General features: G+C 44.4%; 1 protein-coding gene and 1 long non-coding RNA gene across 2 annotated transcripts in view; one reads left to right on the forward strand and one right to left on the reverse strand.

The window, feature by feature from the left end:
• The window catches only part of cadm4 (cell adhesion molecule 4), a 159,148-nt gene extending 137,201 nt beyond the window's left edge, over window positions 1-21,947 (reverse strand). Inside the window, exon 1 of the mRNA XM_030102127.1 lies at window positions 21,568-21,947. Coding sequence (XP_029957987.1) covers window positions 21,568-21,637 — 70 coding nt within the window. The 5' untranslated portion in view covers window positions 21,638-21,947. The remainder of the gene's footprint in view (window positions 1-21,567) is intronic.
• LOC115396315 (uncharacterized) lies at window positions 2,892-15,066 on the forward strand. Its single transcript, XR_003932371.1, has 3 exons — window positions 2,892-2,904; window positions 6,027-6,030; window positions 14,829-15,066. It is a non-coding gene; the product is annotated as an uncharacterized LOC115396315 (long non-coding RNA).
• Window positions 21,948-24,398: the final 2,451 nt, after the last annotated feature.

The raw sequence follows: 24,398 nt of genomic DNA on the forward strand, positions 1-24,398 counted from the left end.
GTAATGAAAATAGTCTGGCAATAATGACAATAATAATAAATTTAGTAGATTAAAAAGCACTCAGTATATTCTGTAAAAAAAAAACAAACAAAACAATTACAACCTTGTTTCCTCTTCTGAAAATAAATGTGTGGACACTGCATTTTAAATCACCGCAGAGTCTGTAATGACCACAAACAGCATGCTGTCTTGTCAGAGACATTATTGTGTGGAACGGCAGTAAAGACATTTTCAATGCGGCTTACAATAATTAGCAGAGCAAACAGCGGAGAGTCTCCGAGCCTCCCCGACAGACCCCAGACGTGCGGCTCAGGTAAAGTGGAAACGCTGAGCGTGTTAACGCGAGATTCCGTTAACCCTGTGATATACGTCCCTCGCTTCTCCCTAATGCATGCTGGGAATAGCTCCAGCCCTCCCGCAACCCTGGGAGGGGATAAGTAGGTATAGAAATTGGATGGATGGATAATTATTGAAACTGACAGCAGTGGCAGCCATGACATTGTCATCGCATCTATCATCAGCTCCATTACTGTAATCATAATTCAAACCATCATAATCATCATTACACCTGTATATTCATCACCATCATCATCATCATCATCATCATCATCCGCCCAGGAGATTGGTATATCACAGCGTCATCTTCATCGTCGTCATCATGGTTTTAATGCGGGCTGACGTCATGGGCGGGACCGCCTGCAGCTGTAGCGGATCAGACCTTGCCAGGTTCCATCTCTTAACGGTAGCACCATATAATGAGAGCCATAACCATTATTGTCCAAAGGTCTCCTGTTCCAATCTTTTACTTTACCAAATGACTTTCCCCTGCCCCAACACTCTCGCCATCTCTATTTCCCATTCCCCCGCTCTAATTACACACTGTTTGTTTGGCCTCCTGGCTGCCCCCTAATGCAGAGGAGAGGCATCATTAAAATGATTTACAGATGTAATCCTCCCAGTTCTCGTCGTCCCAGTCCTCGCCCGACTCCTTCACCCTGCTCTCGCCCCCAGGTTCCCGCCCCCCGGCACCCCTCAAATATAAGTCAGGCTAATATGACCGGCAGGATTAAAATCAGTTTCGATTAATCCCTTTTGCTCGCTGCCTCTCACTTTTCATGCTTTCTCTCCAGCTGCCCTTTCCACCCCTGCAACTTTCTTCAGCATCGCCCCCACATTAGTCCAAACTTTTTTAAGTAACGGCTGTTTTTCTGTGCCAATGCCGTCTCTCCCTTTCTAGTTTCCTCACCCTTGTTCTCTCTCTTCCTCCATTTCAAACACACAAACATTACTCCCCTCTGTAATTATGTTATGGAAAGAAACTGTAATCATTCCGGGTGTCTGATTCAAACGTTATCTCCTTCCATTTACTCGGCTTCAAACATGAAGAAAGAAAAAGAATAAGATAGCTTCCTTCCTCTTCTTAATCTATCATTATAGGCCTGACGGCGTTCCACAATTTCAGTCTTTTCCTTGCCTTACTTGACCTCCCCGGGACAAACACACACACACAAAAAAAACCAAAACATACCGCCCCATCCTTTTCAAATTAAGTATAAAACATACAACAAGCAAACACAGCAACAGAAAACAGGAGGATTAAAATCAGATTCAATTAATCCCTTATTCCCATTGCCACCTACTCAGCAATGCTCCCATTCTAGCACTTTCCACATCACTAACTTGCTCATTTTGTTGCTCAACCTCTATCTTCTTGGGTTAAAATGGGTTGTGTGTGTGTGTGTGTGTGTGTGTGTGTGTGTGTGGGCAGGTAAATAAATTTTTATCCAGCTCTCTGCTCCATGTTATCTCTCTTACCTGATTTTCCCACACCCCCACCCAACGCTTTTAATTAACACTCTTTATTTCACAGCTCTCTCTGCTAATCTCTCCATCGGAGGCCTATAGCAGTCGAGGCTGAGCTTTCACTCCCACCACGGGCTCTTTGTGCTCTTTCAAAACACAAACAGCAACAAACAAGGTTAGTCATGCACACACACACACTCTCTCTCTCTCTCTCTCTCACCCACACACATATTTTATGAAGCACATTAATATACCCAAATGAAAAAGCAAAAAGCAAAAATATGCACTACCAAAAGAAAAAAATATATCTCTCATCTGGATTTATAGTGAGAAACATACACTCTTGCCCCTTTTGTGTTGTGTTCTGGGGCTGCATCACGCAGATGAACGCAGCGCTTCAGGTGATAACTGATGCGTTTCAAGCTCAAATGGAAAAAGGTAATTTTCATAACACCAAGGTAAATCTTCAGAATGAGATCCATACTGATTAGTGACTGATAACTATGTGTGCAATGTTTTTGTCTGCATGCCAGTAACAGAGTACAAATAACGATGCAAATTTCTTTCACACTCCACTGAGAAGTCTCAGATGACTTGATTCAACTAATCCGCTGGTCGAAAACTTTTAGGACCAAAAAAGCAATTTTTACCTTCTAAGAAACAGAATTCATCTGAAGCAAAAAAAAACATTTTTAAACTGCAGAATGAGGAAACCACAGTTTCTAAACTTCTAGACCTTTTTTTGTAATGCATACTAAAATTGGAGTTTGTTTCATTTTAGGATGTTTACAACATTATCGCTTCTTTCTGCTTCATACATGGAAAGAAAATTAGCAAACACAGAAGCCTCGAATTGACACTGACCTTGTAGTTCCCCAAAATTTTTCATTTTTGTATTTCGCCAAAGTTATCTTGTCTGGGATCAGAAGCTCAACATCGTTCCCAGTAAAAAGGCACAGAGTGATACAACGGAGGTTATTCAAATTTTCGGTGAAAAATTGTTAAAAGAGTCTTTTATGGAGGTCACAGTTTGGAAAGCTGAAAAAGTCTCTTTGACACTGGGTGGGAGATCTGGCTCTGGGTAATTATTTCTTTGCATGTGTTGGTAATGAAAGCAATGAAAGCTTTCATGTACAATTCTCCAGACTCTTAATCTTCCGACAATATGAGAAAGTACCGGTAGACTGGGCGAGGCTATGTCACTGCACTCTGCACGGTGCTGCTGCCCATGTTTTGGACAATTTCGGGTATTTTTGTCTGCAGAACCACTGGTTTCTTGGGCCCCTCTGACCCACAGAAGCTAGCATATCACAGCTTTCATCGCCACACAACAAAACTCTACACAAGACAGACAGGCACAACAATGCTGCTGTCCCTTCTATGTCTTTTTATTTCGGCGGCTGCTTTTGTTGTGTGTTTTTTTCATTTCTTGAGAATGAATTGCAGTGATGAGTCTCATTCACATTAACAAGAACATTTAAAAAGACTCCCTTTGACAGGTTATCTGATAAAAGCAACCCTTCAGGCTGCACAGCGGTTGACTGGTTGGCACTCTTCACAGTGAGGAGGTCCTGGGTTTGAGTCCAGGTTTGGCAGCTTTCTGTGTAAAGTCTGGATGGATAGACGGACGTTTTACCCATCATCTTATGAAAACTGAAAGTATCCACTATCAAGAGGCTGAAAATCGCATGCAGCTCCAGAGCAGACCTTCCATTCTCTCTCACGTAAAACAAAGCACCGTGTCACATTGGAAACGCTGAAACTGTTCTTCCTTTGTTGCTCGGAGAATGACTTCAAGTGGCACTCCAGCGATTTTACACACGAAGGTCTGTCGTGGTCTTGGTTTGTACTATTCAGCCTGTGGAACCGGCTGCACGACGTCTTCCACGGTTGTGGAGGAGCTTTGTCAAGTCTAAGAAAATTAGCGCTGATGATGCCACCCTGATGTCACGACGGTTATCTCAGCAAACAGACGGCCTCTGTTACAAACCGAGGGTTCGTCGCTTTCTCCCAACCTCTGCTTTGAATGTGTAATCAGTCTCCCGACAGCCTTGAAGTTTTATTGGAGCAAAGCAAAGAATCGCCGCGGTACCTTTGCAAAGTCTTTATCTACTGCCAAAATGTTAACTGTCAATATATTTTCTGCCCATCTAGCTTTTGGAGAAGTTTCAGCCCCTCTCCTCCGTGCATGTTGCACACTATGCTTGCAAAGACTTTCATGAGTGCGCTGCGCTAAGTTTAAAAATGCAATGTGGCAAAGAGAAAGATAACATCAAAGAGGGGAATTTGGGCTTTGGGCGACATTTTATTGGGAGCTCTAATCTTTCCAGCACATCTCGCTGTTGGTCTTAACATATTCTCAAGACAGCTCCTCATAACTTTAATAGATGGCTGCATTACCATCCCTCTCGCTATGCAATGATTTTATTCTTGGGTTGAGCAGACAGGTTAACATGGATTACGTGCTCATAAAAGATTCTCTGACGGAACTGACATGCATGGGAGCATCCGGTGAAATGCCCCTGTGCCATGGACTCACTGTTAAAGCCTGTGAAATAAACATGTGTGATGCACAAGTTCATAAAACGGCTGTTTTTGAAGACGTGTGAATATACATTACCAGTGACAAATCAGATTAAGTTTAAACCCCAACATGACCAAACAGGGATTTGTTGACATTACTGGAGGACTGTGTCTGCAAGCTGTGACAATGTGCCTTGGTGCAAATGTTCAGGTTGACTTAAAATGAATAAGACATCTCATAGCACATGCAGGGATTAATAAATTGGTAAAGGAGAGGGCACGTTCATATTTCTGCTTTAGTGTATTCACACACACTTCTGAATTTGAGCGAGCCAAAGATTCAGCACCGACACCTGTAAATACCTAGAGGCTGGATTCATCAGTGCTGACAAGGCTCTGCAATATTTTTCCTGAATAAGGCTATGTGCATATGAATGGCCTCCGCTCGCACTTGGAGAACAAAGCTCTGAATTGCTCTCAAGGGTACTTGACAAATTCTGTTATTAAGTCTGAGATTAGACTATTCTTCACAACAGACATTTACATTTAATATGAAATGCTTCTTTTGTTGGTGGATTGTGGGAGAAAAATTCAGGACTGGAAAAGTAACTCAATACAGCCAATGTGTGAACACAACGATCTGCAGAGATTACTTTCATTTCTCACTAAAACTAAAGTTCACACACCTTTGTCTTACAGACTAAGATCATATTCCCTGAACTCATTTATCTTCCATCACTTGTGTGTACACGTGCAGAGTGGCGCAGTGCACAGTTTCTACTGTTTCAATAATTGGATTGACTTCCAATCAAATGCAAACGAGCTTTTCTTCTGAGAATCTGACAAAACAGTCTGCCATCTATAGTCTTTTTTTCAGCTTAATGCAGAAAAGATGAAGGGCAGTTCCACTAAAAGGCACTTGATACTGTTGGGGGGTGGGGGGGGGGGGGCAAAACATGCATTTCAATTTTCCGACATGCATTTTCATTTTCTCTCTGCAAGTCAATAGCAGATGAACAAAAACAAGATTGTTCCACCAATATTAGATGCAGAAAAAAAACAATCAAACTTGCGTCATCCGTCTGTAAGTTGCTGTAAGTCGTTGTTATTCGAGGGCTGTAGATCACAGAATTACACTGCGGCTCAACAGAAATCACTGTTTTCCCTCATTTGCCTTGGGAGCAGTAACTTTTGACAAAGATCCTCTAAATTTGTTATGAAACCTTTAAATTACTTTTAAAATGTCCTGGGCACCATTCTACTGTTTTATCAGTCAAAACATTTACTGGCATCAGCAGTAAGCTATTAGCAGATGTGTCCCTGTGGTCATTTTATTTTTATATAGCATATGGTTCAAGTCAGGCCAGTTTTTGCACAAATTCACACTGCGTGGATGCATTACCAGAGAACCCTTCTGTATGCGTAGGTGTACAATTGTGAAGTATTGACAAGTATTGGCAATAAGAGCGGAGGAGCTACAACTGAAACAAAAGTTGGAAATCACAGCGTGGGATGAAAACCATGCAGATGATGTTCTGTGACTGATTGTACTTAGAACCGTATCTTTAAGATGGCTTTATCACGGAGCAGTGCGTTGCGTCGCTGTGCTGTGTTTGCACAGAGGCGACGCGTCGCACAATCGAACAAGTGTCACTCGCAGATCCACACTATTGTTAAATGATAATATGGTAATGCCAAAGCCATGTTGTATTCTCACCAGTCTGTGAATATTTCCATATTTATATAAGCAGTCTGAGTGCAGACGTGCCACACAGCTGATTTCTGAGAACTCTCCTCGACTCCAACACCGTAAAAAAGAAAGGAAAAAAAAAAAAAAAACAATGTTCTGTCACAAGAGTGCTGATATAATAAGAGGAAAGCAGCAGCGTGAAGAAAATCAACACTACCTTTGAGTGGAGATATAAGGTGTGCAAAGCCATCACACACTCTCTCTCTTACTATTGATGCACTTTTCAACACGCTATTGTGAAAGATAGTCCACTCTTTCCAATCAAGCCTTTATTGTTTTATAATGAATACATCTCCCATAAAAGAAGCCACGGTGGGAAAAGGGCAGAGAGAGGAAGAGGATAAAAGAAAAAAAAAAAGTAGAACACAGTGAGTTGAAAGAGGATAACCGTAGAACAGACTACAAACCCGAGCAACAGTCAGTAGTTCTGGGGGATTTAGGACTGAGCAGGCTGGAGGGTTTTGGCCAAGTTCTTTGGTTTTTCCGGCACCTTCATATTTCACTCTCATTGTTTTGGGTTTAGTATAAAAGAAGTTTTGCCAGACTCCGCTCTGTACTTGTGGGTTGCAAATTAGCATTCACTTTGCTGGTTGCTGTGTGTGCCTGTTTTCTGGCCCATTAAATAACCCTCATTAAAGGGCAACAGCAACTAATAACAATGTCTCAGCTGCACCAAGTTTGTCCCTGTGCCCTGTCCCCTTCTCTCCTTGTTTAATTTCCCTTTAAGGGCGCTTATTGATTCCAGCCCTTCCATTCTGTAACTCTTTTTATTAATAACACAAAGCAATAACAAGGGTGTCACAACCTCGAGTTTCACACGAGCAATTAATAAGATTAATCTAAAGCTGGCAGATGTGTGGCTGCAGTACAGGCCCTTCCTGGACTGTGTCTCTGACCTCAAGATTCCCCAAACTACGACGGGGTAGAGTGGGGGTCGAAAAGCACGACCGGAGGAAAAAAGAAGAGCGGGGTTGCAGGTACAATAGACGCACAGCCAAAACTGAAGCTTTTATGGTAAATTCAAAGGCAGACAGAAGAAAAATCAATAAGACTGTCTGAACCTCAACTTTAATATAAGCAATTAATACGATCAATCTCAAACTTTGTGGTGAGTGTTTGCCATCTGCTTCACAATGCGCAACTCTCCCTGCATGTATGTCCGAAATAAAGAATCCCCACGCTGCTTTTTCCATCTCTCCTTCAGGCTTCACCTCCACTTCTTTGCCAACTCTAACTTCTGAAAGACACTGCAAAAAGAGACAAAGTCTGAGCCAAGGAGAGAAGAATGGGATCTGATGCTGATGCTGAGCAAAAGAGACTATGATCGGGAGAGTGGGAGGCCAAGACGAGCCAGGTTAAAACAGACACACAGGGCAGGAGAAATAGAAGAGGAACAGCCAAACAGCAGGCCTCTGTGGTAAACGCAAAAGGTGGAGAGGAAACCTACATAACTGCACTGAAGCTAAGACAAGGATTAGTCTAAAGTTGATGAGTGTGTTAGTGACGCTGTTTGCTTTCGAGATCCTTATGCCTGACCTCAAGCTTACCCCTGCTGCATTCTCTCTTCTCCTTTAGACTTCACCTCCACCTCTCTGCCAACTTCAACTTCTTAAAGAAAAGCAAAAAGAGAGAAGCGGTTTGAGCCAGGGAAAAAAGAATGGGATTTGATACCAAGACTGAACGAAAGAGACTGCGTTGGGGAGAGTACGAGGCCAGGAAGAATGGGAGGAAAAAGATGCAGGAGGGATAAGCCGGGCAGCCGGATGAGGAAGTGCCAAAAAGTAAGCTCTGGTAGTGAATGCAGATGGTGGGGGAAGCTAAAACAGAAAGCAAAAACAAGGGTCTCACATCCTTAAGTTTCATTCTAACAGTTATTAGTGTTATGAGTCACTGTGACGCTCTTTAGGTCAGACAGCAGCTTGCACAGGAAAAATCCCCAGTGCTGTATTTCCCCCTTTCCCTCTCTGCCAAATTTAACTTTTGAAAGACGGTGTGAAAAAAGAGGGGGAGAAATAAGGGGAAAAAATGATACGGCGGTTGAGCAAAACAATGAGAACCATGGGAGAAATGACAGAAAGCGGGGAGTGCAGGAGAAATGGAGAAGAAACAGGAGAAGGTAAATCTTGGTAGTAAGTTCAAAGGAAGACAGAATAACTCAAACCTCATGTTTCATCAGTAATTAGTAGACTTCATCTAAACCTGTGGATGTGTTTGCCCAAGTTGCTTTTCCCCCTCCACCTCTCTGCCAGCCTTAACTTCTGAAGGAAAACTCAAAAACTGAAGCGGAAGAGAGTTTAAAACAGAGTGGACAAGAATGACACTCGATGGATCGAGACAGTTCAGTGGAGAGAACAGGAGGTCAAGTGGATCCAGAGGAAAAAGGAGAGAAAGATGAGCGCAGGAGAAAAAGAGGAGTATCTGCCAGAAAGCATGCATGGGTGGTAAATCCAAGGCAGGCAGGTGAACGCAAAGTAATAAGAGTGTCACAACCTTGCATTTCACACAAGCTGTTATAAAATTAATCTAAAGCTGGTGGGAGTGTGTGTTTGTGATGCTCTTCACAGTAAAGGACTTATCCTATCTGATTATTCATCTGGGATTTTATCTTCTCTCCTTTAGGTTTTTACCTTCGTATTTCTGCCAACTTCAACTTCACAAAGAAGCTGCAAAACAGAGGGGAGTAGAAGAGGTTGGAGCCAAGTAAAAATAAACAGGATGTGATACCATGGATGAGCATCATGAAGGAAACAGGGGGGCAGGAGGAACAGAAGGGGTAAAAAATGAGCAGAAATAGAGGAGGAACAGCCAAGAGGCAAGCCTTGGTGGTAAATTCAAAGGTGGACATGTTGGAGACAGAGGCGGAGGCAGGGGGAAATACGGATGTGCTGAGGGGAACAGAGATGAATAAAAGATGGAAGGAGACAGATAGGATCGAAAGGTAGCAGAGGTGGGTGAGAGCGCTGCTGTGACTATTAGATTCTCAGTAGGCAGTCGAACCCTCCCTCTACCTCCTCTGTAGTCATCAAAATCTACCTTTGTACGACTCAAGCAGTAACGTCTCACAGGATGAGGTGTGAACAAGTTCAAGTAAGTTCCTGATCGTCGACTTGAGTTTGCGTCAGCTACATGTATGTGCTGCAGTTTTGCACAGAACTCCATCTGTTGGGCTGAATCTCCAGGAATGCGTGGGAATGCCCAAAGTGAAGAAAAACTTTTTCAGAACTGTGCTTGTACATGCATGTGTAGGAGGACAACAGTGCCAAATGCAAGAGAGTACAAGTGGATTTGATCGGTGACAGCCACAGTTTGAGCTTTCACTTCATGAAAGCGAGACATTTCAAAGTGTTAGAAGGAATTGATTACAGGAAAATTTACTATACTTCCAGTATTTGAATTTTTTAGGACATCATAGACATGCTTTGACATGAACAGACAGGGTACTTGTTGCAGCTGAGACTGTGTAGAGTTATGTCATCTTTATTAGCAAGCCTGTCAGGTGTAACCTATAAACGCTCTGTGATTGAGGAAGTAAAAATGCCAAGACAGTAATTATGTATAGCTGAGTTAGACTATATTTGCAACTGCAGACTGCTATTTGGGAGAAGTTTCCTCACTCTATTTACAGAATTTTACCAGAATTGTCATTAATAGAGAAGAATAAAAACAATATAATTCATATGTGTGCCAGAAGAGTAAAGCAGGTGAGCCTCTTATGGGGCTGTAACTCAGCAGAGTTGGTGAATTATTAGTTAGAGACATTAGTAGACGTTAGTTGGTAGAGTGGGTCGTCTCTCAATAGGAAATGTGTAGGCTGGATCCCCCATCTGTTCATAAGTTAAAGTGTCCATGAGCAAGACGCTGAGCCTCTAACTGCTACCAGAGGACGAACTGAGCACCGCCGGGCGCCCGCCCCTGTGTGTGTGAACGGGTGAATGTGATTTACATTGCGAAGCACTTTGGGTACTGTTAAATCAGTGGAAAAGTGCTACATAAGTGAGGTCCAATTAAAATAAACCTTTCATATCTTAAGTTATGCTCTTGGAATTTAAATAATCATGCCATATGCAAACGTATATCTACAACAAGCAGTTAAAGGTTGAAGCTGACGGCATAAGCGTTAACCACATTCAGCCTTAAAAGTGCTGCCCATATCTGAGATAAAGTCTGCACACTGGTTCAAGTCCCAAAAATGGCTTTTGCAATTGATTGGTGGCTGTAAATTGCTCATGGGATGTGATTCTGAGTGCATGTGATGATTTTGCTCTGTGATGGACTCGTGGCCTGTCCAGGTGACTCCGACTGTACCCACAGTCAGCTGGGTTCAGCTCCCGCCCCCTGCAATTGAAAGCTAGATGAAGTGAAAGAGGATATGGATGGTTAGATGGTTAAATACTTGTCGTTGATTAATATTAATAAGCAGTCAACATGTTCTATATAATATATACTGATCTGCTCTGCTTAAATATTAACATTAACAGGTGTTTTAGTGTTTATGAGCCTCTCATAAGAACCCGAAGACATACAAAGTGTGATTACATACATAACTACAACGCAGTGACGGTGTAAATGTTTATACACACATTAGCACATGCACGCACACATGCACGCACCTTAATATGCTGAAGGCCGGAACAAAGGCAGGCTGCTATCATCTCCCACTGTCTCTCCGCCCCGAACTCCATCCCCTCCCCTCCGTCCTCGCAGCAGCAGGTCCATGTAAGTCGGTCACAGCCACATAATTTTCGAAAGGGTCGGATGGCAGCGTTTCATATCCGCACAGCCACTCTCCCTCTCTGCCTGAATCTATCCATCCACCACCGCTGGCCATTGCCAGCACTTTACAACTGGATGAGCAAAGTGGCAACGGCTACCTACCTGGCTCCGTGATTGACTGCAGCACTGCTGAGCGAGCTTCACTGTATCTACGTCGTGTTTATTGCTTCTTTCACCTTCGCCGTAATTGAGTCCCTTCCCCATGCGAAATATGCACCGTCAGTCCGGCGGGTGTGTGTGCGGAGGGAATCTGTCAGGGGTGTGTCTACGCGGGAGAGCTGGGAGTTGACTGACAGGCTACATAACTCAATTCAGCAATTCTGTGGGAACCTGGTGGCGGTTTTCCTGTGTGTGTGTGTGTGTACGCAAATCTCTGTCCAGCTATTTGACACGCACTCTGAATGGCCTATATGCAGGAGTATACACTCTATGTACGTGGGTCCCTATACGATGATGTGGAATTTTACAGATGAGCAGCTGGCATATCTCTAAGGGGCAGAATTGGAAACTGTTTCAGGGTGTGTGCGCTGAATTTTGAAAAAGTATCCAAACTCTTTAAAAACACACTGCATGGCATAAATGCATGATAAACTGTGCCTGCTTAGGCAGTTTATCATGTGTCGGGCTGCACCAGTCAGGGGTGTGTTTGGCATGGCAAAAGCCGTCAGGACAACGACGCATGTGTATGTGCCTCCATGTGTGAGTTGAATACCACACAGCCTCATTCAAAAACATACATGCACAATAGGGCACAGAACTGTAAAGCAGCCACCATGCCAAGAAAAGGGGATTGGAAAAGTGAAATCAGAATATCAATAAATAAATCCAGTAAAGTGCCACAACAGATAAGAAAAAAGGATATAAAATGTATAAAGGTTCAGGCAAAAAAAACAAAAACAAAGAAATGCATGCGTAGGCTTGGAGAAAAATAGACGACATTGGTGGAGGGATGCATAATAGAGAAAAAAAAGTGGTTAAAAACAGCCATGGGAGGCAGAGAAGGTGGGTGGGAGATGAATGAAGATGGTTGGGGGATTGCACGGTCTCTGAAGGGCACATACATTGAAAATAAACCTCCACTCCCAGAATTTGCAGTGCAGCATATAAGTAAAATGCACAGTTCAGCAAGCCCAGAGCAAAAGAGATGGTGAGAGAAAGTAAATCTGGAGGAGCAGTTTAAAAAAAAGAAAAAAAAGAAGGGAAGAAGGCAAATGGTATAAAAATAAAACAAAGTTAAAAGAAAAAAGGAAGTTGAAGTGTGCTGCTTCTTCTTGAGAGAAGTGAACTCTGTTGACAGAGGCAGAGGGAAAAAAGAAAATCAATATCAAAAATAATGTTGCATGTGTAAATGGAAAGAGTGACACAAACAAAGTCAAACAACAGGACATAATGTTTTTCTCGATCCAATTGGAAATGGGCAAGCCGAAACAAGAGCGTTCAAGCCGGCCACCTGGGTTCTGTCAAGCCTTTCTCTCTCTACATCTATCTCTCCACACCTGGCTCTGCCACCACTATAGCCTGCAGCTACAGGACGAGGGCTGGAAGGGAGGTGGGGGCAGAATTAGGGTGTGAATAGCAGGGAAACAGGAGTGACAGTTTGCCAAAATATCCATCAGCAAGTGATCCTGCCAGAACAAAGTCCTCCTTTTTACCAACGCCGGCCTTTCGAAACTCGTCCCCCTATCATCGCAAACTCCCAGTAACAGCTGGAGAAGATGCATGCGGACGCATTCACCTGGAGCAGAGGACCGGAGGGTGTGCATGGGCAAGGGTATTGGCATTTAAGTGCCAACAAGGTTAGAAGTAGAAAGACAGGCACACAGGGAGGGGTAGAAGGGATAAAAAAGCTTTTGAGTGATCATGGTGAGTACAAACAAAAAGACACTAAGTCACTGCTAAGGCCCTTGAACCAGCTTCACACTGAGGGAGAATTGGGAATGAAGGATCAGAGCGGAAGGAGGGGAGATGTGAAAGAAAAGCAGACGAGGAAAAAAAAAAACAGCGGTATGAAAAAAAGGCATTCAAGGGGGGTTCGGCGATCAAGAGTGAAAGAACAAAAGAGTGTTTAAGAACAAAAGGCAGACAAAGAGTGCTACGAGGAGAAGAAAAGAAAAAAGCACGCTGAAAAGAAAAGTCTATGTGCAACTGTGAATATGCTTGTGTGCTTAGAAAACAATCACCAGGTGCGTCGCTTTATACGTCTACAATATCCTGGGGGATCTCCTAAAAAAAAAAAAAAAAAGAGAGGCCAGAGAGAAAACTTGGCATTTAAAAAGCAGGGAGCATCAGGACACACTCCTGCAAATAAGTTTGAAACCTTCAAAAGGTCTGTACAGTCTCCTGAGCGCAGTGTTTAAATACAGAGTTTGTATTTGAAAATATGCATCTTGACTGTGTGTGTGTGTGTGTGTGTGTGTGTGTGTGTGTGTGTACACACATTAACCAACATTCCCATGCTTATTTCTGCTTTACTGCACATTTCTGTTCCGCAGCCCGTGATTTATACATCAGTCATCATTTGGGATCAACCTGGTTTTTAATTACCAGTGGTTTATGTTTGTTTTTAATTTTCCCCATAAGCTCATAAATCACTTTCCCCACCGCGACTCAAATCCATCTCCAAGGTAAGTAAGCATCACTTAGAATTGTATACAGAAGCAGTGTTATCAGAAAACTAACTCCAATACTGATGTTTTTTTTTTTGGTTTGTTTTTAGTTTAACACCTAAATTGTAACGTAAATCAAGCATATGCTGCCAAACATTATGTTAATGTCCGGTTTACCCAATTCTACTTCTCACCATGCAGCCCGTTTGATGCAGAGATTAAATTTCCATGAAATTTTTCAGAAGTTTTGGGTTTTATGATAGGTTAGTTTGTATTGAAATAGATAGAAAACTGAAACCTTGGTAATTCAAATAGTGGATAAACCTGATCTGAGTTATAAAAGAAAAAAATGAAACGAAAATAAAAAAACCAACAGGACTGATCTTGGCTTTTGGGAAGAGAAAAAAAAAATAAATTGAGAATGAAAGCACGTCCCCCCACAGATTTCTTTTATTAGTTTCTCTGGCAATAAAGCATGTCACTGTATATGCAGTCGAGAGGCGACAGTGTCATGCTGTGTGTACTGCACCACTCTCCAGACTGTAGGATCTATATTGCGGACACAAAAACCACTTGCTGTCCTTGGCAGCAGAGCCCACAAAAGCTAAAAATGATTTCGGTACCATCGACAGAGCCCCACTGGCCCCTGCAAGCTGCTTCACAGCTCAATCCTCCAGTATGGCCCAGCGGGTGGCAGTTGCTATGAACCACCGTTTCTCTGCAAGTGCGGCCAGTGCCCAGGGCCCGTGTCAAACTCATTCAGTATCACAGACTGGATGCCAGTTCAACTCCTCTATTCCAACAGCCAGAAAGAAGAGACACGGTCCCTCTGTGGTCAGTGATAACATTATTCGCCCGACAGATGGACACGGAGATAGGAACACGTCTGTGGACTTGCGTCAGGCACGGTTTCAGTCGGCGGGCGATGCTTTATGGGAGGTGAGAGGAGACGGTGCGGACCTGTTAACGACCATAAGGTGAACCAGCAGCCGTGCACTTAAACGCCCCTTCAGTCGCTCTGGAGAAAATGAATCCTGGGGGAAAATCAACCGGAGCTCTCCTCAAGGTCACTGGTGCTCGGCCACTTTTTAAATGGCGTTGCCAACTGTAACAGTCTCTGCAGGAACAATTGTAGCACCAATCCAATTTGGCGCAGCTTCCTTTCTTTTCTCTTTACTTCGGTGCAGAAGGCTGCACAGCCTCACTTTTGTTTCACCCTGCTGAAAGCAGAGCAGGGATTGATGACCTTATGAATCTCAAAAGAACTGGGTAAATCATTGCGGTAAATCTCGTACCAGCATATCAAGCATGACCGCAGGCTTCTTCCTTCAGTTTTCTTTTTTTCCTTATTCTTTCTTCGTCCGTCTTTCTAGCCCTCTTTCCATCCTTCAAGCACTTGGGGGTCTTTGAGAGCTGCCAACTTTTCAATGATTGGTTTTATGTGTTGCAAAAAAAAAAAATTGACTTTAATTAATGGTTGTTTATGATTTGCTAATGAAGCAGATCAAAGTGCTCCTGATGTTGAGGCTCTTGTCTTCGGCCGGAGAAAGAGATAAGAAGAAAAAGAGCAGACAGCTAGAGACAGGCGATGGAAAGAGGGCAAGGGGAGTTTCAGAAAGTATAGAGAAAGCTGCAGTAGACCTTTATTTCCCCCCAGTAACTGTGTCAACAAACACTTGGCTTCTGTCCAGACTGGAGCCGGGCAATCCGAGTTTGATCTATTGGCAGATGCAGTTGTCACTTGTCTTTTGTTGGACGACAGAAATCAGATTTAAAGTGCATAAACAAATGCACTTTGATACAGTTGAACAGAAAATCCAGCACTGTTTGTTAACAGCATCCGATCTTTTACAGCCAACATCATCTTTTTTTTTTTTTAATCTCACTTCAAATGTGCTCAGACTTCAGTAAGCCATAATAAAAATGATGAAGGTTTAATTATGTTTGAATAGCGGTTTACAAAAAATGCCACCATTGGGGTTGTCTTTAAAAATTGCATCTGACACAACTACTTTATCTTTGAAAGATATGGCCATGGCCTCAACTCACATGAATATGCCACTTGTGGGAAAAACATTTTTTGAGAGTTTTCTAAGATAGAAAACTCATCTGAGACCTCTTCAGCATTGTTGTGTCCGCCTTCTGAAAATCTTCATCTGATTTCCCAGCAGATAGTGCACTGCGTTGACTGGCAATTTTCAGCATCCGACAATCTCATCAAAGCAAACCTATTAATGGCGATGATATGAAGAAGGATTCTAAATGGCAGACAGATGAATAGCCCTGCGCGTGTGTGGGTGTTTAATTCTCCGAGCTCAAGCACCGCGTAGATTTGCTGAAAGTGGGAGGACTGGCCGTGAGCTCCTGGGAAACAATTTCAAGTCCTGTTTGCCTGTGGCGGTGTGTGTCTGCGTGTGTGTGGGTGTAAGAGTGCGTGTGCGGGCAGTGACCTCATCGATCATAACACCTTGTCTCTCAGGTGTGGTCACCTCCTCGGAGTTTGCCTTCCTCCATCTTTATCTCTGTATATCACCATCCATTTCTCCATCCCAGCTCCTCCTCCTCCTCACGTCACCACCCTGTACTTTCCTTCTTAATCTCACTTTTTTTCCTCCTTCTGCACGCTTTAAGCCATATCAGTCCGTCACTCTGCACCACAGGGGTTGCTTATTCTTCCTTTCCTTTGCCCCGCCCTCTACCCTTTTTTTTTTTTTTTTTAACACCCTTCCATTTTAGAGCTGAAATCCTGCAATCATTCACTCGTTTGCTGGACTCCTCTCTGCCTGACTTTCTCCTCCGCTTCGCTCCTCCCTGCTCCAATGGTCTGTGACGCATGCCCCTGGCGCTTTCCCTCCTCCTTGCTCTGTTCCTTCATTCTTTTATACACTGTGCAGCCAGCCGTCACTCCCTCTCTCTCTCTGTCTTTTACTCTCCCTCTATGACCCCATCACTCCCTCAGTGCCCCAGCTAAGCCTGGTCACTCTTCATCAGGCAGCCTCCGCTGGACACACAGACCTCCCAAGGGTGACGGGAAACGGGGTCTTGTTGGCAACCCCCGTGCCCAGCCTGACAGTTTCACCTAGGTTTAAGTCCACTTCTGATCCCCCCCCTTACCCCTGGACGAGCACCTCATTACCGGCCATCCTTCCTTCCTCTTGTCTCTACATCAAGTCTTCCGGATGGAAATAGTATTAGCCTTTACACTGACAGAGTACACAGTTTCCAGCTCTTCAATTTTAGGCACTTGCCCTTTTCAGCTCAATCAGCCACTCTCGTCCAATCACGGCTGGTGAGGGCTCCGTTGCTTCGCCTGAGTGAGGATAATCACCTTGGTTACTGGCGTTACCAGAGGCCGCTGTCTGGCCATGTTAGCGCTGCGCCCTGCGGGAGCTGTGGAGACAGGTGTCACAGCACCAAGGGAGGGTGTTAAACAAGCCCAGGGCCAAGCAGGAGGTATAAACGTTTACTTTTAGTCATGGAAACTCTGTCACCAATGGTAAGGAATGCTCACCCCATGGCGTGTTTTAATGTTTTTTTTCCCCCCGAGTCGGGATCCTCTTTTTCACCCAAACACAATTCAGCAGGGGCTAGCATTAACAAAAGTACACCTTGTACTCCAGTCGAAAGAATACGTAGCAACTGCCTTTGTGTGTGTGTGTTGCCAAAAAAGCCTTACAGAGGCAATCGCTGTTTACAGATTTCACAGTCCTGTGGCAAAGACAAATATACAGTGAGAGGGGTCAGCAGCTGGAAAAAAGCTGCTGGCTCAGGGGACATCGGGTCGCCGCATGGAAAGATGGACTCAAGAGGGGGCGTTTTACTTTTGCACGGGGCCAATCAGATGAAGTTAAAAGTACCAGATTGATTGGCAGGCACTGGATGCCAACAAATGGAGGAGATGTCCTTGGCATCTTACTCAGCATTAAAAAACTTCAGCAGCAAAGTTGGTGAAACGCCAGTTGTTCTCAGACACGTAAGGACGACATAGATCACCATTATGATAATCACATGCGGCACTGTCTGGGGAATAGTAATGGGAAGGAGATGAGGTGGCGGCAATAAAGAGTGTTTCTACATTAGCGCTGGTCTGATTAGATTGACAGAAAGTTTCACTAATGGACAATTAAACAAATGGTCAAATGAAATATAAGGATTCAATTACCAATCGGTGTCTTTGTGCGCCCCTTTCAATCACCACGGCCCATGGGTTCTGTTTGCATGAACCTCCCTGAGAGGGCAAAGCACAGACTGAAACACTGCCTTGTAAACAGGATGAAAACAGATACGTGATGGCCAAGTCACATGATTTGTCCTTGAAGGGAAAACAAAATTACGTGTCATGTTCTATTTCCCTTTATTTCTACTCCAGTCAATACAGAAACAAAAAAAACAGTGTACCAGCTCTATAATGATGTGGGGGTATATTGAGATGCAATCATTGGAGAAACAACAGCAGTTCTAAACCAAGAATTGTGGATTGCACTAAAGACTGGGGGGCAGATTAGGAGATAATTACTGCAAAATACATCACCTGCACTAAACGGTGAGCCGAGAAACTTCTGCAACTGAGTAATAGACCCATAAAAACCCAGGGGAAAAGAAAACCAGACCCCACCAAGCTTAGTAACTTTTTTATTCGTGAGTCTCCAAAGAAGCGACACAGTCCAATTTGTTTATGGAGCTTACTCCGAGACAGTTTCTCAGCCGAGATGCTGGGCCCACCCTGTCAGGACCCTTTAAGACTGCATCAGTTGATCAAACAGCGCCGTGCACAACAGCAGCAGGCGGCGTATTTTTTTAAAAACGGCTCATTTCAGCTCCCCCTCTGTTGACTGGCATGCCAGCGCCGCCTGCCAAGTTCAGGTTGTCCAATTATTTAGCCTTACAAAAGACAGCAAATCAGAGGAGAGGAGAGGATGTAACAGTGAAGTCTGATTGTGCGCTGGGCTCAAACTTACACCCTGAACCAGTAGATGGCAGGGCAGAGAGCAAGAGAGTGAGGTCTCGCTCTTTTTTAATTAAATTGTCGACGAGTTTATTTTATTTGGGGGGGGGGGGGGGGGGGGGGGGGGTGAAATACCCTCCAAGGTTTGGATCAAAGGATAAACCTTGGCTTACGGTGAAGACTTTTTCAGCGCATTAAAGAACAAAGAAAGATGCTGAAATAGCAACCCCAGCGCAATGTAGAAAAATGTAAGAAGGCAATCTTAACTACGCCGTGATGCAAACTGTGCCTGACAAGCATCAAAAACTGGAATTGGGTTCAGAAAAACTCTTGCTTAAGCTGTGTTGTTGCTATGTTCACGAGAAACTCTTGCTGCATAAGCTGTTTTTAGGTAAGGTTTACATATGTTTCTGCACTTACTTATGTGCTCGTAGGTGTCCTCATTTTTCAGTTTTCATATGAACAGCATTTCCCTTGATGTTTGTGTTTACACACCAAGCTTCCCTTCTGTGACTCACAGCGACATTGATTTATGCATGGCTTCTCTATGTCCGTGTGTGTGTGTGTGTGTGTGTGCATGTGTGTGTGTGTCTGCACTTGCACACATACCAGCTATAATTGGTATTCAAATCTCCTCCCACAAGTACGTCCAACTGCTGCCGTTTTTCAACCACCAGCGCGCCAGCCAAGGTCCAAACAGGATGATGGGGAACAAGCTTAAACGGATGGCTCTCATTGCACACATTCAAATAAACAAATGGAGGTGATTTAACGCACACAATGATAAGGCAGGTGGTAATGGAGGCCTAGGAGGGGGGGGGCAAAAAGGATGGGACGTGGACTAGAAGTGATGGAGGGTGTCGATTAAAGGTGGGCGAGCAGTGGAGGTGGGGCTAAGAGCATTCGTTACTGTATGTGTGGTACAAGTTTGGCCCACAGCTGCTGTGGATCAGCCACCTTCACAACGCACAAACGCCCAGCGCTGACTGTGTGTATGCGTGTTTGTACCGCAGGCCTGCCCGTCAGACACACTGTGAAGTCTTTTCTCTTTCTTTCACTCCTCCCTTGCTCTTTTTTTTCTTCTTTCCATCCCTCTTTCTCTACCTCAGCCTGTAAAAGAGGGGCCAGGACTTCCAATCTCGCTGTCTTCACAGCACACTCTCCATCTATCTGTCCACTCATCTGTCTATCCACCAAATCAATCTGTCCATACCTATCCAGGCATAATAACAACAGCCAACCTCCATCCCCTCCCAGCTTTTCTCTCCCATTTCCTTTCCGTCTAGATGGTTGGAAGAAAAATGACTGAGGCCGATGTGTTTTTTTTTTTTTTCCCCCTCATCAGATAATGTTGTCTGACGCACAGCATCTACTGTACGTGCACATGTGCAAGGTGTTCAGGATCAGCCTATCTTCAAGCATTCTCCTTTCCCTTCTTCCTCCCTCTGCCTCCTGCCTGAGACACCCCTGAACCCAGCAGCCTCCCGTCTCTCTCGGCCCCTGTCAGGGGCGAGATTAATGACACCGATCAGTGAGCAGCCCCCAGCTGAGGTTGCCTGCGGCTTAGGCAAAACCCTGCACTGTAAGTGGCATGCACACCCGTATACACGCGTTGACACAGCGGCCATCTATTTGCAACACACGCGAGTTTATTCATAAACGGGATGCCAAGCCAAACATGCAAACCTTTTACACAGTATTCCAGGAAGACCAACGTACAAGCACCTACAGCTCTTGCATGTAAAATCAGCCTCTCATTGGTTCTACAAAAGACAAAAGACACAAGCATGTGCGCGCACACACATACACACACACACACACACACACACACACAAACACACACACAAAATGCAGGGAGGAAATCAATACACAGGCCATGGTGAGGTTGGTATCAGTGCAGCCTGGAAAATGGATATGGAGCAATGTAGTGCTCCTTCTTATGAGACATCATCACAACAGCAGAGCACAGGTCTGACTGTGACAATGACCACAAGCTGGCATTTAACCCTTTCACTGCCTCAGGAACTTTAACAAAGCCACAGCCACAAGACAAAGCCACGGAGGTAACAGCAGTGGGTTATCTACTCTTATGATTCCAGATTCATCAGAAAATATTATAATCTGGGTGGAATTTAATGTGTTTTGTTGTGATTTCTTTTTTTTTTTTTTATTTCAACTCACACCCAAGCATACGACATAAAATACCACACTGAAGTTGTTCAGAGTCCAGTTCAAATTTCTGTTCTGCAGCAGCCGAACTTGTTAGGGTGTAGTGGCTGGACAGGGAGTATATTCTGCCTTCAAGGCAGCAATGCAGGACTATCCCAAGCTCAGACGATCCAGTGGGGGGCATAAAAGCCACAAAGACACTGCAGGTGCCATTACAGGGCTCCCTAATAGATTCTCTGGTGTTACTGTAACTGATAGGGTAAGGTCTCACAGGTCTTTTCCAGTCCCTCACTCTGCTGCAGAATGTAAAAGCAGCAGCAAAAAAAACCCCACAGCTGATCCTGGTGTCTGACACGCGTCTGGTCCACTGCGGGCATTTGTTATGAGCTCTCATGAGGCTGTCAGAATATTCAATCGGAGCTCTTTGTATGCATGGCTGTACGCACCGGCTGAATACAGGATCCCATCCGGTCACACACAACAGCTCTGGGGTACAAAGCATCCCAATCACAGTTGGTCTCAAGAGGGGGGGAGAAACCTAATCAAAATGCTGTGACGCACGAGGGTCAATAGAGCATGGGGGTGATTTCATAAAATATTTCTGAGGGCAAAAGTGACAACCGGCCAGCGTCTTTCACTTTTATTTTCGCCCTGCGGGGTTTGAGTGGGATTTCCAGCCCTGTAGTTCCAAGAAGTGCCAAACGACTCACGGCCAAGTAGCGATACAGGTCGAGGTTGCGCAAAGATGCGTTGATTGCGTTCACCTAGCAGATAAGAGCGGTCCGCAGAATGACTGGAGTCGCGCACACAAATGTACACACACGTGCATTTCTGTGTGGCGCGCGCTCCTCCTCCAGCCAGTTTCCCCACACGGCAAAGTCCCCGTGCCGTTTTTCGAGCACTCCTTTTTATTAATAAAGACACTTGGACAAACTTGCACGGTAAAAGCGGAACAATTCCACACTCTTCCCATTCACGCCGCGCGGCCGGAGCCTTACCAGTGTGCAGCAAGCAGGCTGTGAGGAGAGTCAGAGGGACGCAGTAGTTCCACACGGTCGCGAGAGCCATCGCTGATATTCCCCGTCCAATCTCCGCGTTAGTATTCCTCTTCCTGGGAGAAATCAGAGTGGCATGAACCCGCAGGTTCACTCTCCGACGGCGCCTTCAGCGTCTCTGCTCCAGCGTATGTGTGTGTGTGTGTGTGTGTACGGGGGGGGGCGGGAGTGCGCGCGTGTGTGACTATGCGTGGACTGAAGTGCGTGTTTTGTTATCACGCCGCTTTTCAAGCGTAACAGCAGGTCTTTACATAGTACCGTTCCCACTCACACACACCCACTTTCCCTCCCCGTGAGAAGCCCGAGTGTGATGGTTTGTCCGGTTTTTCTCGGTTACTTTACATTGTAAATATATTTAAAGCGGCTGGCAGCGGGGCGGGGCCCGCCGGACTCCCCGCCAATGGCGGACGGCGACGGCAGGTGGAGGCTGTGCGGCCGAGCGAGAGGGGAAGGGCTTCTCCGCACAAACGGGATATTACAGGAGGAGAACAAGGGCTTCTTCTTGCAGTTAATTGAAATCAATTCGCTCTAAATGTGATTGATAACCAGTATTAACAATGCGACATAAATAACCCATTTCTTTTTACGTTTCTTTTTTTTTTTTTTTTGCTACAACTAAAATGTTAAAATGTTGGCGGGAATTTTCGGTGGCTTGAATTAATGTTACGCTTATTAATTTCATTTCAAAGTCAAATTGGAAATGATTGTGCAGGTTAAGAATGGGAGAGAAAAAAATTAAATCAATGTGTGAATGCTCATTTTTTGGTTGGTTTATGTCAGGAGCTTTCATCCATCCTGCAACATTCCAGAACAACTGTGAGGTGAATTAACTCAGTTCCCAAAGAGAAAAATGCTTTTAAAGAAAGTCATACTAAACATTTCCAACTTTCAAAGGAGAGTCTCTCTACTAACCTTGGTGGATGATTTAAAAAAAAGAAGTAATTCACATGATCAAAAAATATATTTTAAGAAAAGTGTACCTATAAGCATTACTTGTGGACTCTGTCTTACTAAAGAGTTTTATTACAATTTTGTTACAACAAAAATGGAAGAAAATATATGTGCAAATGTATTAAAACACACAGGGGAAATAATACACACCATCCTGAAATTCATTTCCTCTTCATCTTGGTTGATGTTTGAGACTACAGCCTTATTTGTCTCCACTCTGAACTCAGACAGCAGCTATTAGGCAGTACTGCAGCAGGCGGCCATGTTGCTAGTTACTGTCATGTGAATGTTGTGAAATGGGACCTTCCTAATTGGTAACTATTCCAATTTCCAGCTGTGTGAATGTATTATAGTACTGTAGCAAGCAGGAATTACTTTCTGTGGGCTTCACAATGGCATCAAAGGAGCATATTTACCGATCCAACCCATTTCCAGGTCAGCGCCTTCAGCCGTCTCCAGGTGTTAGGAGTTTAAATTCAGGTGTGTCAAACTCCTTTGTCTCCAAATTTGCACAGGACTCATCAATGAGGTTAGGGAACAGACCTGAATGTATTTGGTTAAATCACCTTTCACAATTGACGGTAATGGCCCAGAACAAAAACTTGTGCTGTGGATGAGCCTGCTCATCTGTAGTCAGGGCCTATTAGGTCTCGCTAAAGGGGCTCTTTAACTTTACCCGCATGCTGTGGCCACAGTTTGCCCATAATTGTGTGTTCCAGTCAGACAGCCCAGCTCCATTATGAAAATTGTTTCTCTTTCTTCCAGTCTTTTTTTCCCCTCTCTAATCTAGTGTCATGCCACAGACTTGAAGCCTGTGATGCTTGAAGGCATGTTTTTGAAACTGTGTCTTTGGCGCCCCCGTCAGGTAATAAAAAGGATAGCTTATCATGGGTTTTCAAATCTGCTTTTTTCTCTCTCGTCTGTCACAAATCCTCCAGACATTTGGATCAGTTTGGTTTAAACAGTCAGATGAGTTCAAACAGACTGTAATGCATCAAAGCAGTCTATTAGTATGAATATTAATATTTCTTCCCTTCACTTCCACAAAGTTGCTTTGAACTCTTGCCTCGTATCTGACCTCCACTGATGGATCCGTGTGTGATCTTAAAGTCTGGGCTTCAGGCTCTCTCTCCACTAGCTGATTTTATTCCTCCACCCAAGTTTTAACCTTGTTCTGGCAATGATAACATCAGCTCCACTCACACTCCAACTCCCATCCCATCCCATTTTTCCCTGTCAGCCGCTCGGCGAGTGTTTGTTCCCGGGTTGGCAGGGAGTCGGTGGCAGCAGCTCCCCCGCACCAGATGGGGCATTGTCAGGAAGTAATGAGGGGAAAACACCTGCTTCTCCAGCGAACTCCACTCCTTCATGTTCAGCCATTTGACACAACATATGCGGGATGCACATACAAAACCAAGTGACCGTGACGAAAACAGCAGTAGGCAATGACATACAGTTACAAATGCCTGGCACTGCGGCGCGTTACTCAGCGAGGTGTCATGTTCAGTGTAACCCACCTTTGCATGTTGGTTTGTGCTGCCAGGAAGTTTGTGAATCAGGCTCGCTGTTGACACAAGCCAGAAGCTGCTGCACTTTAATGTGGGAGATCTCGGTCCTAATCCATTGAAGACCTTGCCTGCATCATAGGAAATATTTTGTGGCCGCTATATATTCCACGCGCCACTCCTGCATCACCCGAAGCTGTTGTCTGGTGGTTTATCCATGAAGCACTATCAAGGTCAAAATGTCACTATGAACTATACTCCTTCCCCTCCCAACCAGAACCTTGTACCTCAGGGACGGTCTCGCTGTGTGAAATTTGC

This window comes from Salarias fasciatus, chromosome 11, assembly GCF_902148845.1.
Source record: "Salarias fasciatus chromosome 11, fSalaFa1.1, whole genome shotgun sequence".
Taxonomy (NCBI): domain Eukaryota; kingdom Metazoa; phylum Chordata; class Actinopteri; order Blenniiformes; family Blenniidae; genus Salarias; species Salarias fasciatus.